This window comes from Cryptomeria japonica, chromosome 1 (assembly GCF_030272615.1).
Source record: "Cryptomeria japonica chromosome 1, Sugi_1.0, whole genome shotgun sequence".
In the NCBI taxonomy this organism is placed as follows: domain Eukaryota; kingdom Viridiplantae; phylum Streptophyta; class Pinopsida; order Cupressales; family Cupressaceae; genus Cryptomeria; species Cryptomeria japonica.
The window spans coordinates 643,628,803-643,645,136 of NC_081405.1; the positions used below are offsets into that span (position 1 = coordinate 643,628,803).

A 16,334-nucleotide genomic window follows, 5' to 3' on the forward strand; every position below is an offset into this window, starting at 1 on the left:
GCCTATCTGCGTGGTCAAGTCTAAATCTTGGTGCTCGCCTAGACTCGGCGAGCCTAGCAAGTCTACCTGACTTGGCAAGTCTGGCTGCCAAGTTTCCTAGACTTTAATGAGGGTGGCTCGCCTCAAGACTTGTTGAGTCTAGGTGAGTCTTGTAACATTGATACACACACACACACACATTCATTGAGATCATTAGAGAGCAGCAAGAAGTGTAGGATGAAGTTGGGGTTTGATATTGTATCACTATTTTCTTCGAGTTCTATAAATTGCACATTGTAATCAAATGGTTGAGGTCTATAAATTTGGAAGCCCACTGCAGCATGTTGTAATTTGTGCAATGATTGAGAATTCTAAAGATCATATCATCTTTTGTTGTTTCCTTGAGTTTCCACCATGTAATTGTGTGTTATTTCATTTTGCTGCATGGTTGGACAGGTCTTAATTGGATCTGATGTGCATTATTGCATCATTAATTATGAATTGTTTCTATTGAGTAGATTAGGGTTGAAATTCTAGATCTCTCAATGAGAGATATCATGGAGTGGTTCCTTCTTTTAAGAGTATTCTGTGACATAATCCTATTTTAACAGTTCTTCCATTTCTATTCCGAAGTGTATTGAAAATTAGGAATATTGGCCAATTATGTATCTTATGTCTTATTGTTCTGTAAATAGAATATTTGGAGTGTATTGCACTGTAATTTTATAAAACTGGGGGTTGACTGCTTTTGTTGTCTATTGGATTCACTGCAAAGAAAGAATTCAAAAATTGTAATTAACAGTAAATTTCTTGTTCTTTCTCTGCAGTGTGAATAAGAAGAGGGAAACATTGGAAAAAAAAATTATAAACAGTGAGGAGGCCAGCCTAAAAGACTCTGAAACACTTGGAGAAAGACTTCCAGGACACGGTGGTGTCAAGCTGCTGGCGATTGATGAGTTTGAGGAGGAGGCTGGAGGATATCAAAGCGAGTATGAAGACAATGGAACTAACTCCAAAGATGATGCTGATGTAATTCAGATGGAAAAACTTTCAATTCGAAAAGAAATCTCAAGGAAGAAGAGGAAACAATCAGAGCTTGTTCAACACTCAAAGTATGCCCTGTTGTTGGAAAGCTCATTCCTTTTTCCTGCAATAGGGAACCACACTGTGTTATTATTTTATGTGCATGTTTTACTAAAGAAAGGAATTTCCCTTTCATATTCTGAACACAGATGTCTATTAAGAATGATGTTTATTAAAGTTGTCATCTCTCCATCTTGATTACGTAGCTTTAAATTTTGTTATTGTAGTCAATGCCGTTTGAATGCAATTGCTTCCAATATTGCTTATTTTTTTGTCAGTTTTTATATTTATAATTGAGATTTCGTCTCTTTGATTGATAAATTTTTAGATGGTTGCTATCAAACATAAATGGAGAATCTGATTTTAAGATTCTATGGAAATCCAAACCAATAATCTTTAGCTACAATTGTATTCTAAGAAAAATCACTCATATCTGTACTTTAATAAGAATGTTTGCTTTGTAAGCGGAGTGTAAATTGTTAAATCATAGGTCTGTGAGAAAACAAAATCAAAACAGAACTGGTGGTGTCTATCTACTGATTGTTGATTATTATTACAGAAGAAAATTATGAAGGTGGCATCCTAAGCTAGAGAGAAAAACAAATTTCTCCTTGCTTCTGCATCAATAGTCTCCATCAAAACACTTTAGGAAAGAGAAAACTTGGAGAATATTTTAGATCACCTTAGCTTCATTCATATCTCCTCCTTTCCAACCAATGAATTTAAGAATACATTCCAATATCTCTAGAGTTTCACTTAGCTTAATGCGACAACTGATTTTTCTTGACCAATGTATCTAAGAATGTGGGTTGATCTCAACATCTATTGAATGAAGTAGATTATCATCTTTCTGAAGGAGGGAATAGTTGTATGTTGGCATGGTCTCTTTCAAATGCAAGGTAGATCGCACAGAAAATCACTTATTCAATTTTCTCCACAAGAGCCTATGAATCAGATTGTATTGGCTTACATTTGCTTTCTTTAGCAAATCATGTTTCAAGAGTCTTTGTTTAGTTGTTCCTGATCTTCTTTGAAATGTGGTCGGGTAATTAAGCATTAAGGTAAATTGTGTTAGCATCGGCAGTTAACCCGTCGGTTGTCGGCAGTTGGCACCGGGTAACTGACCAGACTCCTTTATATTGTATCTGTTTCCAGTCTCTGGACATGCTATTGTAGTCGAACATATTGCTATCATTGTATATACTAGTTTATTATGAATCAATAAAACACTTGTGAGTTCCGTATATTCGGTGTACTTCTGTCATTTATGCAATGTCTTAACCTGACACCCTACGGGGAAAACATTTGGCGCCGTTGCCTAAGTAAAAACTAGGGAGCAACAGGGAAAAGGACGTACTACATGGCACACTGATAATGGGACAACCATTTCCAGAAGGAACGAGTGACCCTGACAGAGAACTCGAAGAATTGTTCGAGGGGGAAAAGACACTCATGAAGGATTTCTCCTGCATCCTACAAGCGGCAATCGAAACACATGTACGGAGGGAAGCCACCGCCGAAGATGTCCCAGAAGATGCTGTGTGGAGTTCACTCGGAGTAAGCCCCGCTGTGAATCGGTTGATGAGCGAACTGCCTAACCTTTTGGCACAAGGATTTTTGGCTCTCCAGAACTGAAGTGAAGACATCTACCAAGAGAACCGATGGCAGCAAATTCTACGGGAATTTAGGGAGTGCCAAGAAGATGAGCGCAATACATGAAATCTGACGGTCAGAGAGAATAAATAAGAACACCCCCATTGTAATGAGTATGTCAGTGACATACATTATGTACGAGGGATGAAGTAATAAAAGTTTTTTTGTTTGTGAACATGGTGTGTGCTTGCTGTGTAGAGAAGTGATTTATGCCCAATATACTAAATAAAGACAAAAATAAAAAGATACAAAGTGACGAATGGGAAGTGGCACAAAGAGCGTTGAATCTCAGACAACAGATAGAACGAAGGCGTAGGCTAAGGCAGCTTGTCGACAGACGACCGACCGAGGGGTTGCTCGAAGGGAATCGAGGAGGTGTCATAGAGGTTGCGGGGGTAGAGATAGACGGAGAGAATCACACTCTCTACACTGTTGTAGGGTTACTCGAAGGGAACCTAGAAGAAGTCACAGAGGGTGCCGAAGGAGAACTCTACAGTTCGCCAGAATACCACCATAGGATAAGAAGTCGCGAAGAGTTGGTGTAACAAACAAGGCGAAATCTAAACCTGATTGACGCTACCAGAGACCTACTAAAGAACATGTCCAATTTGGAGGACAACCAGAGGGAGACAACCAATCGGAGGGAGACGATCGAAGGTGATGGTACGACCGAAGGTGTCGAGGGAACACAAGGGTACTGTACGGGAGGCAATTTGTTCGGTTCGGGGTCAGCAACCTTCTCTGGAGGACCCACGAGTGGAGGGTCAGAGGCAGGAGGCGGAGGCGGAGGATCACCAGGTACAAGCACATAAGGCATCAGAGGAGCGAGACCCAGCGATGGGATGGCAAGTAAACAGAAATTGCCAAAGTTCACAAGGGACGGCAAGGAAGACCCCGTACGACACTGCCGTACATGTGAAACTATTTGGTCCGCCAACGGAGTGACGGACTAGGATGACTGGGTACATCAATTCCCAACCACGTTACGCGAAGTTGCCATAGATTGGTACTTCGATGTTGACAAGCAAAAAGTGGCCACATGGGCCAATCTACAGAAGGAATTCAAGGAGGAGTTTCAGTTGCTCCGTGATGACAATGAAATTGTAGCCAAGATATACAGTACCAAACAAGGTACCAAGGAGACAATACGGGCATACAACTGGAGGTTGAAAGAATTGCTGGGTAAAATGGAGAGCCAACCCGCACATGGATTGAAGAAACGATGGTTCGTTGAAGGGTTGAAATCCTCCCTACGGAAGAAGATGAAAATTGTACCCCCAACGTCATATGACAACACCTATAATAGGGCGATGGACCTCGAGAGCGAACACAAAACGTCAAAGAAGAAGAAAAGTAATAAATCCTCATCTGATGACGAAGACTCCAATGGGGAAAGCAGCTGCGGTGGCGAATCGAGTAAAAAGGTGCACACGCTCCAAAAGGATATGGAACGAATGTTGAAGGAATTTAAAGCCATGAAAGGGAATACAAGTAAGACTGAAGAAAACGATGTGTGGTGTACGGACTATAGGAGTGATAGACACACCAAGGGGTCCTGCCCCAAGAAGGCTTTCTGCGACATTTGTCAGATCGCCAGACATTTGACAAAGGAATGTCCCTACAATATGAAAACCAGGAGCCAACAAGTTCTCTTCATGCAAGAGCAGCCGACCGCTAGAACTTCGCAAACTGCCAACAATAATGCATCATCTGGCGGATACCGGAACAACCGGCGAGGGGGGAAGACCAATAATAACAATAATAATAGGATCCGGATCCAATATGATGCGAAGGGACGACCAATGATCCAGTGCCGAGCTTGCAATCAATGGGGTCACTTTGCTAGGGAATGCACCTTAGAAGAAACTTCACAAAAACTATGCAAATGGTGTGGGCCTGAGACCATGATGATGGAACTTGCCCAAAGTTTGGAGTGAACTTGCTCAACATTGACAGGATGGAGGAATGGGTATTGGCAATCACATGGTCATAGGCAAAGAAGGCCACATACCCGGACCCTCGCACAGAGAAGCAGCGGGCGCTGGAGGCGAAGGCTGAAGTGGCGAAGGAAATGTTGGCACAAGGGAACACTCAAGAAGCGGCAAGTACTTCCCGCTTTGAGGCTGAGGAAAATGTCCTGAATCAAATGCTGCAGATTGAAGTACCTGTGAAGATGAAGGACCTCCTGGAAAGGATGCCGCAATTACGTACGACACTCCTACGTACGGTGCAAGTAATTTCACAGAGTCGGGTGTCTCAGAATATGGATGTTCCTGGCGGAACACCAACAGACCCATTGGTCCTGATACTATACAGTGGTTGGCACCCAATGGTGTAGAAATGGGAATACTTGGCACCATTTTGATTGACACCATTGTCGATAGTGAGTCGGGAGTGAATGTGCTTCCGGAAGAAACCTGGAAGAAGCTTGGCAAGCCGACACTGTGGTCGTTAACCTTCAACTTACTGGGAGCGGATCAACATGGTATCAAACCTCTTGGAACGCTCATGGCGCAACAAGTGACCATTGGGACACAACCATTTGTCCTCGACTTCTGGTGATTCCGCTCGCGAAGAAAGGATACGATGCCATTCTTGGCAGAGGGTGGTTGGTGGCGGCTAGAGCGAATCACAACTGGAAGCGTAACACGCTGTCCATGGAGAAAGCTGGGCGAAAATTTATTATCGACCTGAAAACACAACATGTGAGTGAAGAACTCGCGTCAGAATCGGAATCGGACGGTGAGGGTGGAGTTGACGAAGGAAAGTACGGAAGGGAACCGGATGAGGAAGGCGTCTTGGGAATCCAAGGATGTTCGGAAGATGAGACTGATTCCCTTAATGGGCTCTTCCACTGTCAAATGGAAGACGACGAGCTGCTGTATGGGTGCAACATGTTGTAGGTTGACGAGGAGCTAGACGAAAATGAATTTCCGCCAGCATACGGGGAATACATGGAAGGGGATGCTCCTGTCAATGAGACACCAGCACATAGGTTTGACATGACGAAACCAATCCGGTACGAAGAGTCTGTAAAACCTACAAACCTCAGCACGAAAGAGAGTCAAGGAACATCTTGGTTGGCGACGACTGGAATCCAGTCCTGAAAGCCGCCGCGTTTAAAATATTCATGGAATACAAGGATGTATTCGCCTGGACGTACAAGGACCTCAAAGGGGTGCCGCTAGAACTGTGCGTACACCAAATTTCACTCGTACCTGAGGTTGTACATGTACGGAAGAGGCCGTACAAAATGAATAAAAACTATGCTGCGAGAGTGAATGATGAAATTGAACGTATGCTCGAAGCCTAGATTATTTTTAAAGTGCAGACCAGCGAGTGGGTGTCGCCCATAGTGATATCCCTTAAAAAGGAGGCAAACCAGATCCGAATCTGCATGGATTTCAGATGCCTTAACGCGGTCACCATAAAGGACCCGTTTCCAATACCATTTACGGATAGCATCTTGGAGGAAGTGGCCGATCATGAAATTTATTCATTTATGGATGGATTTTGTGGGTATAACCAGATATCCATTGCCGAAGAGGACAAATTAAAAACGACCTTCGTAGTGGAAGATGGCGTGTACGCATATAACTGAATGCCGTTCGGGTTATGCAACGCGCTAGCGACATTCCAGCGGATAATCCTTCACACATTTGACAAGATGTCAATAGGGAACTTCAGGGCGTTCCTTGACCACTGGTCCATCTATAGTAACCAGGATGCACATCTGGCAGCACTTGGCGAATGCATGGAGAGATGCAGGCGAGCCCGCTTAGCACTCAATCCCAAAAAATGCAGATTCATGGTGCCTCGAGGGAAGCTGTTAGGACACATAGTGTGTAAGGTTGGACTCAAGACTGACCTGTACAAGATTCGAGTGATAGTGGAAATGGAGGCACCGACAGATGTCACGGGAGTCAAATCCTTCCTAGGACACAGGGTATTATAGGCGGTTTATCAAAATTTTTGCTCAAGTATCCTGCCCTCTGGACAAGCTGACGAGGAGAGGTGAACGGTATGCATGGGGGACAGCTCAGGAAGAAGCCTTCTAGGAACTAAAATCACGGTTGGTAGGTGCGCCAATCCTGACATATCCGAATTGGGACAGAGAGTTCCATGTACATGTTGACGCATCAAATTTTGCCATAGGGGCCACACTGGCGCAGGTTGGAGATCACGGGTTAGATCACCCGGTGTACTTCGCGAGAAGATTCTTGTCAAAAGCGGAAAAAAACTATAGTACGACAGAGAGGGAAGCCCTGGGGATGGTGTACTCCGTCCAGAAGTTTAGACATTACTTACGGGCCACGTCGTTCACATTCTATGTGGACCACCAGGCGTTAATGTACTTGGTGAATAAGCCAATCATTCAGGGGCAAATCAGCCGATGGCTGCTGCTGCTGTAGGAGTTTACATTCAACATTATTGTACGACCTGGGAAAAGCCATGTGATAGCCGACCAACTATCTAGAATCAAGTCAGGGGAACCGACGGAAGGAGTAAATTAAGACTTCCCGGACGCCCACTTATTCTGCATTGCCGTTCTTCTTGCTTGGTACACAAGCATCGGGGAATATCTGTCGACATCACAATTCCCTAAAGAGATGCCACCAGGGGAGCGAAGGAAGCTCGTACTAAGGAGTAAGACGTTTCAACTCATTAACGGCCTTTTGTATAAAATGGGACCTAACCAGGTCCTAGGTGATGTGTCCTGGAGGAAGAAATTCAAGGTGTTTTACGGGAAGCACATGAAGGCCCGGCAGGAGGGCACATGGGGCCCGACACGACGGCCAGGAAAGTTCTATTGGCAGGGCTATGGTGGCCGACATTGCTGTAATGTCTCCTACTTGATCTATTTAAACATACTAAAATTGATAGATTTTCTTCAATAAGTTATTAACAAGTGCTTGTCTATTTTCCTCATTAGCTGATTTAATTTCATTATTCATAGTTCTTAATATAGATATCAAACCTTGCTACTACTTCAGTTTTAAGGGAGAAGGGTTTACATATGTTACCAAAGTGCTTAGAGACCAACTACAATAGGTTCCCTCAAAGTTTACAGATCCAAGCCCTTACCTATCTTGGGTCTATACCCTCAAGGCTTATGGGCCGCTGATCCTCACCCTATCTTGGGACTTAACCTATTGCTTGGATTTAGACTGCCCCTCTTTGGAACATCTCAATCCCATCTTCTTAAATACGGAAAGTAATAACATGATTTAGACTATAAGTATATATATTTCTTATGTATTATGAATATATATATGAAATTAAGTATGACTGTCATACATATTGCAGTCCATATTAGCATTACTATTAATTCTGCATAAGAACATTATTGGGCTTCATATATTAAGCATACTTATTAAGCACATCCCCATGCATACCACCAAGAACACAAATGTTACTGCCTGTAACTTGATAACAATTCTGATCTAATCTGATAAATGGTGATCTTACTAGATGCTTTTGATTCCTTTCCCTTATATCTTTCAATGTGAGGGAGAGGTCACACCTCTTCATCATGTATACCCTTTGGCAAGAGATACACCCTTTCACCATTAGCACCCTTTGAAAGAGTGCAACTCTTCATTATTTCTGCCCTTTGAAAGGGATACAACCTCTCATAATCAGATCTGCACTTATCATTTAAATCAGATCTGCACTTCTCATTTCCAAATTGTTCCCCCTCTCAAATGAGGTTCTCTTCTCCCTTTTATATCTCATTGTTGAGGGAGTCACAACCTTTCCTTTCATTTCTTTTGACTTTTCATTAACTTAATTAATTTTTAATTAATCATATTTAATTATTTTATTTTATATTTTAATTGAATTTTAAATATTTTAATTTTATTATTATCATTTATTATTGAATTTTATTTCAAAGTGGGGACATTACAACTGCACAATGACGCCCGGGAGTGGGTGACGAGTTGTGACACATGCCAACGGGCGGGGAGGACGCTGAAGAGGGATTTTATGCCCCTCAACCCGTCCAATGCCCAGGAACTCTTTGAATGATGGGGGCTGGATTTCATTGGACCTTTGAAGGCAAGTCGAGCCCGACAGTGCAGATACATCGTGGTGGCCACAGAATACTTGACAAAGTGGGTCGAGGCACAGGCTCTGCCAGACAATTCAGTCGTCAGTACAGCAAGGTTTATCTATGAGCAAATCATTACACGGTACGGGATTCCAATCCAATTGACGAGTGACCGGGGAGGACATTTTGTCAATCATATAAGCGGGTTGCTCACGATGGAGTTCAAGATATTCCACTCCTTATCAAGCCCCTACTATCCTCGGGCGAACGGGCAAGCCGAGGCGACAAACAAAATAATTGTCTCTGTGATTTACAAGTCTTGCGGAGTGGAGAACGAAGATTGGGATGAACGCTTACCGTCGGTACTGTGGGCGTACCGGACGACGTATAAGGTCACCACAAGATAGACCCCCTTCCAGTTAATGTTTGGGCAGGAAGCAGTGGTCCCAGTGGAATTCATGGTGCCGAGTCTTCGGATCGCCATTGACAACAGACTAGGCGACATGGAGAGTCTTCGAGAGCGGTTGTATGCTTGAGCAAGCTGGACGAAAAAAGAATGATGGCACAATGGGCCACAGAGGCAGCTCAGCAAAGACGGAAGGTCTGGCACGACAAGCATCTTTGGCGAATGAAGTTTACTCCGGGGCAATTAGTGTTGAAATTCAATGGGAGGAATGAAATCAAACCCGAAAAATTTAAAGTACGATGGCTAGTCCCCTTAAAGGTACACGAGGTCAATGCCAACGGGGCAATTAAGTTGTGGACGCTCGACGAGAAGGAGATGCCAGACGTCGTCAATGGATCGAAATTAAAACAGTACCACGAACAGAGACGGGCGACCGATCCCGAATACTCCTCCCAAAGAAATAGTCATTGAAAAAAAAAAAACAAAAAACCATATGACAGGTGACCATATGGTTCGAAAAAAAAAGGTTTTAAGAAACAAAAAAAAAAGAAAAGGAAAAAAGTGCACCATGCGGTGGCATCGCGTGGCCATTGTGCGGTGGAGCCCGTGGCCACTGTGCGTTGAGGTAGGTGCCCCGCACAAACCATATATACGCCGCGGCGCAAGTAAAAAAAATTATAAAAATAAATCGTAGACATAAAGGAATCGGGGAAGGAGGATAGTACACCGCACGCCACAGCCGTACATCATACGTTGATATTTGGAAGGAAGGGGGCAGCACGTGCAAGAAGGTTAAAAACTCTATAAAAGCAGATTCAGAGAATTAATCCGGAATCAATGGACACAAACAGAAATAAGGCGGATTGGAGAAAACGGTTGCAGTCGTTAGAAGACAAGTTACAGGGAGGGCGAAGAACTTCAAAATCAAGTGCAGACACAGGCAAGCGAGTTTTGCCATCTGGTGTGCGTATTGCAGGCAGCCTTAGGATGAGCAACAGTCAGAAAAGCAGGAAGCATCGTCCAAAAACCCAGTCGACAAAGGACAAGGAAGAGGTAACAGCGGACAATATTGTGTTCGAGGGTCTAAATGGAATAGACTGGAGGAATTGGTGGGCGAAGACACCTCACGATGACCCGATAAAGAAAAATCTTCGCCAGGCACGGGTACATTGGGCTGTCCAAATGTCAGTTTTTTGCATAAAAGATTTTGAGGTGGTTTTGCGTGCCATGATTGGTAGCTATGATAGACATCGCCACTAGTTTGTATTTGACTATCAGCACCAGCGGATAACTATTTCTTTCACGGCAAGCGAGTTCAACAGGGTGTTTGGCATACCGGGGTTGAAAGGGAAAAAAATCGATACTTAACAAAAAATCACTCCAGAAAACCGTGCCACCTTGCTACAGTTGTTGTTGTGGGATAACCTCACGCAGGGAGAAAAAGATAGCCTCAAAAGTGTAGGTAAGAGTAGGGGGGTCAAGAAAACATTTTTGGCTAAGGGAGTATGGCGATGCCTGTTGTCCATAGTAAAGAGTCGCCTTACAGGTGCCAACCGCGCATCTGACATAGCTATGGCACAAATAGTGTTGATGAATGGGCTGCACAATGGGGTGGTGTATGATTGGGCATCACTGTTGGCGGATAGGATGGACGAGTTCATGACTCTACAGTAAAAGAAATTTACATGCCACATCACGCCATTGGGTTATTTCTCGATGCAGTCCGCACACATATCACCTTAGGCTCACAGCCATTGGAGCCACAAGGTCGTGTTGCACCGGACCAGCCGCCTATATTCTATTGGTCACACTTGGATGTCTTAGCACATGGCGCGGAGGCACGTCTGGGCACAAAAAGGAAGAAGCCCGCCATGTCAGAATCGGAGTCCGACACAGAAGAGTCTGACGCAGAGGAGGATGCTAATAGCGGCAGGGAGGAATCCGCAGACACCTCCAAGGTGAGCGAAGGGAGCTTTCGGTTGGCAGGTAGAGGGGTGACCAGTTGCCTGAAGAGGAGGTAGTGGAATCAGTAGGTACATAAGGGTCCGCTCTAGCATCGCACCAGGCTTGGGTCCACTTTACACCAGCACACTTACCGGAGACTTGTCAATTGGCGGTGCCACGGTCATTCGGGACAGTCAGCGTAGTCACCACGGTGCCAGTACCTAGCTTTGGGCAGCCTCAGGTGACGATAGCTATGACACCACCAAGGGTCGAGACCACATCAGGAATTGACTCTGGGGTGGCCTCAGTTCAGCAGGATGGGCTGGGTATCTTGGCAAGTGCAGGGGCTTCCATGGAGCAGGATGTACTGGGTATGCCAGGTTATATGCAGGAGGTAATGATGGAAGCAGGTGCTCTCCAGGATGACCTCAGTGCCTGGTTGAGCCGTTGCCAGCTCACACCCGTGGCACCTGTAGGGGAGGCCACTCTATCTCTAGGCAGGGAGATGCATTCCTTGGATATCATTGATCTCGAGGAAGGGAGTTCTTTGAGCAGTAAGGGTTTCAGAGGGCTGCGTCACCCCCGACGGATGTAGTAACCAATCCTTACAGAGAGGAGGGGGTGCCTGTGGGAGTACAGCAAGGTGCGGGAGAGTTTGAGCAGTTCATTGCCGAGATGACTCTAGGAGCACAGCGGCTTGTGTCATCTGCCAGACTCCAAGAGGATGCCGCCATGGTTGAGCGGATGGAGAGGTTGTTGACCTTTGCCCGCACCGGATGCAGAGAAGAGTTTGGGAGGTGCTTTGAATCTGTCGGGTGCCCTGAGATAGAGAACTTGGGGATGCTGGAGGCTTGGCGCCTGTTGTGACCATTTCACACATCGCCCCATTAAAATGGGGACCCCCTCTTTTTTGCTCGTTTTGCTCGTTCTTCTCTTTGTTTGTCAGTTGTCTGGACTAAGGTCAAGCCTTAGGGTTTTCGTTACTGTGATTTCAGGCCAGAGTCCAGTCCCCCTTGAGAGCTTTTGAGCTTCCTCCCGGAGGATGCAATTTTGGAAATAAAGTGAATTCGCCAGAGGCTAAGCAAGTTGGTCTAGTTTCAGTCGAAATTTTGATGCAAAGTCCAAATTTGTCTGAGTGTTAATGATGAGATTTTGATTTTTGTCCGATTGAGTGATTTTGACCAAATTTTGAAAATTTTGATAATTGATCCCGGACATTGGAAATGACTTGTTTTTGCCTTGTGAAGTGATTGAAGTCCTGAAATCTTGATATTTTGACCTGTGGAAGCAAAATCGCTCCTGTCCCTCACTGAAGGACCGGAGCTTGTTTTTCAAAATTTTACTGTCTTTGCAGGATCAAGACGAATTTCAGATTGGAAGAGATAAAGGGAGGCATGTTCTTCCCGTTGAATATAATTTGAAGAAATTCGCAAACATGGAAATGTGCCAGGAGCAAAAATCGCTCCTGTCCCTCACTGAAGGACCGAAGCTTAAAACCTAAAATTACCTTGTCCTTGCAAGATCTCAACAAATTCGCGATTTGAGGAGAACCAAGGGGGTAGATTTCATCAGTTGAATATAACTTGGAGGTGCAATCATGAGGAAAATTTGACCTAGAGGCAAAATCGCTCCTGTCCTTCAGTCAAGGACCAGGGCGAACTTTAATGGTAGCTCCCGTCCCTCTCCCAGGGACCAGAGCGAATTTCCTTATAAGGCAAAATGTGGGCGAGGATCAAGTAAGTTTTGAGTTTGAGGCAAGTAAAGGTGGCGTAACAAACCCATTGAAGATAATTTGAAGATTGCAAAATGCCAGGTGAACTCCATATTGTCCTAGGCGCTCGTGTCCCTCAGCCAGGGACCAGAGCGATTTCTTACTAAGGAGAATTTCTCACTAAGTTCAAGTGAATTTCATGCCAAGGATGAATGAAAGGATGCACAACGAGTCCATTGAAGACAAATTTGGGAGTTAGCAAAACACAATTGAGCTTGTAAATGAAAGTTCGCTCCTGTCCCTCAGCCAGGGACCAGGGCGAAATGTTAGTTATGTTGCCTTTCTTTCAAGTTTAAGGTCACTCCAAGTCAGGATACAAGGAAGCAATGATGTTTGAGGTGTCTCGACGAAGAATGAAGTTGCAAAGACCGCCAAAGATGAAGGATTTATACTATATGCCCAAATTCGCTCCTGTCCCTCAGTCAGGGACCAGAACGAAATCTCTATAAAGGCTTAAGTTTTGGATATTAATCACATTTCATACGTTCAAGAAGGATCAAAGGACCTTACTTTTCATTGTGAAGGCGATGGCGAGTTGATAGGAACAAGGACGAGCCCAAGACACAAAGGATCGCTCTTGTCCTTCAGGCAAGGACCAGGGCGATTTTCATTAAATCACTCATTTTTCTTCAAAAATCGCCTCAGAGCAAGATTATACAAGGTTGAAAATATCATTTGGAAGATGATGAACGAGAAGTTAAGGTTAAGAAATGACGAGTTTTGGCTAGAACACAGAGTTCGCTCCTGTCCCTCACCAAGGGACCAGGGCGAAAATCATTCAAACATCAAAGTGCCTTGTTAAGGACGAATAAAGTAAGCGTGGAATGGAAGGATGACGTTGTTGCTTGCCTCATGATGAAGATTGGTGATTGAAGAGACAAAGGTCAAGGAGAAAATGCAGGTTCGCTCCTGTTCCTCACCAAGGGACCAGGGCGATAATGATCACAAGGGGCATACGTCTACGAAATCAAGTCAATCAAGCACAAGATTCTTGTCGAAGATGTCAGTTTCAACGTGAAGAGGGTGATTTTGAACGTAAAAGGCGAGAGATTCAAGACTAAAGTGCTAATTCGCTCCTGCCCCTCTCCCAGGGACCAGAGCGATGTGGTTTGTACCCTTACCTCTCCCAAATTTTGGCGCTAATACATTTTTGAATTTTATTAAATGCTAAAAAATCGATAAATTTGAATATTCAATTAATAGCATTTAAAAAATAGCGCATGAGCATTTATTAATTATTTATTGCCTTTAAAAAAAAAAAAATCGAATTAATTAAAAGCGAAGGCATTAAATGAATTAATTATTATTTTAAATAAAAATTGGGGTGCTTGGATTTTATTTGTTTTATTTTACAAAGTCGGCCCTTAATTTTATTTAAAATTTGTTTTTTTTAATTGCTTTATTTACAAAGTCGGCCTAGAGGTGAATGAGAGGGTGAGCGCCTATAAAGGGGAGAGGTGATATTGCATTTCAAATCATCATTTTATCATCTTTTCATATGCGATTTTGGGGAATAAAGGACAAGTGCGAATTTCATAAAGGAGAGGTGCTAAACATCATCAAGGGGAGTGCGAGTTTGGTTGGAGTTGAGCGAACTTGCCAAGATCATGTCAAAGACCCCCCAAAGGTGGCGAAGTTGCTAAGGGGAACATTCGTTTGAAGGGAATCACATTGAAATCTTCCAAACTTCGATTTTTGCCTAGGCGAATCTCTTTATTTTGCATTTTAGAGTTAGATCTCAAGTAAGGTATGGCGATGTAATCCTTTGTTTTAATTTTGAATTTTGATCGTCATAGCTTTAAATTTTGAATTTTGAAATTTTTGAATTTCAGTAGCTCAATCGTATTTAGGAAATGATAACTCAATGACTTATCATGAAGTTTCCTAAAATTAATCTTTAAACTAATCTAGTTATACATTGCAAAATTTAGTTTCTTATTATGAAATGTGGTGTAGGTGTTACAATGGCGACCCCGAAGGCAGGAACATCCACCAGTCGTCCAGCTCTCATGAAGGAAGATCAAAAGACCGAGGAACTAGAGACCAAGATTGTGTCTAAGTGGAGCAACATTGGAGATACCAACTTGGGCAACTTCAGCACGAAGAAGTTTCGAGAGGTCCCTTACATTGGCAAGCCATCACCTATCGCCAGGAGGATAATTGAAAGTGGCATCATTAAGGCAGCCGGCTTCCCTCCAGCAGTACAGTGCCATGAGTTGATGATCGAATGTGCTCGTCATTATGATCCACAGTCCAGAACGATCGTATCCAATGAGGGAAACACTTTAGCTTATCTTTCAGAGGAAGCTATAAATGAGGCTTTCCATCTTCTAGAGCACAGAGATATGGTCTAGAAAAGCATAGAAGGAGCCAGGTCTATGTACGAAGATGATCCAGATGCTTGCTTAAGCATCATCAACAAGAATTGGCTACTTAAGAGTCGTCCTCGCCTGAGCAAGATACCGAACACACCACATAGGATTGATTTCCAGGAGGAATACAGAGATTTTATTACAATGCTCAACCGAGTCACAGGAGCTCCTCAAGCCTTCTACTTTGAGAAGTGGATGTTCTACTTCATCCAGGTGATAGTTCAGGGAAAAGGAACAATTCATTGGGCTAGAATGATTAGCCATTGCTTGGACGTACAGTTAAGGAGATTGAAGGCTACCAAATCCTTCCACATGAGTTCATACGTCATATATGCCTTGATCAGGAGCTTTGAGTATGCAGGACTACCTCACAGAGGAGTGATTGGAAGAGGACCCGGCGAGGTCAGAGTTTGTGATTCCTATGTTCACTTGCATCATTCGCCAGGAAGCAACTACAAGTTAGTTAATGATACCTTCACGATGAACATCACAAGGACGTTGCAAGGTGGGATTCACAATAGATTATCCCAGGATGCACAAGAACTAGTAAAGAGGTACGGTGCTTGGTTTATCCAATTTCCGAAATTTACTTATATCAGAGTCCATGGATGTCCTTCACCTCCATACATGTTGCCGAGATATCCGACAGACAGAATAGTGTTACTTGAGGTAACAAGACAGTTGGCAGCTTATGCAAAGGCATTCAGACACAGACATGGAAATGGAGTTCCTGTACCTATCATCTTAGGCAATTCAGTTGAGGTATGTCCTAATGCTTTAGCCATGGATGACGCAGAGGAGGAGTTAGCTTTGTATTCATTTTCATTCTTTGCTTTGAGAGAGAGCTTTGATCCACATGGATATATAGAGGAGACAGTCGGTAGGAAATTTAAGCATGAGTTTCAGATAGAAGATTTTATGATGAATCTATTAGATGATCTTGAAGTGAAAAGAAAGATGCATTCTAGATTGCCTTTGGATTTCATCAAGAAATGCAAGATTTACAGAGTGGCCGACCAAGCTCAGGACAGTGGCAGACATCTCCAATCATCCTATGATCGAGATAGCAAAACA

General features: G+C 43.7%; 1 protein-coding gene across 5 annotated transcripts in view; it reads left to right on the top strand.

Annotated features, from left to right (window-relative positions):
• The window catches only part of LOC131037813 (coilin), a 175,450-nt gene that overhangs the window by 82,819 nt on the left and 76,297 nt on the right, over positions 1-16,334 (top strand). For all 5 annotated transcript variants that reach the window (XM_057970016.2, XM_057970018.2, XM_057970017.2 and 2 more), the window contains exon 3: positions 807-1,091. In XM_057970016.2, coding sequence (XP_057825999.2) covers positions 807-1,091 — 285 coding nt within the window. The remainder of the gene's footprint in view (positions 1-806; positions 1,092-16,334) is intronic.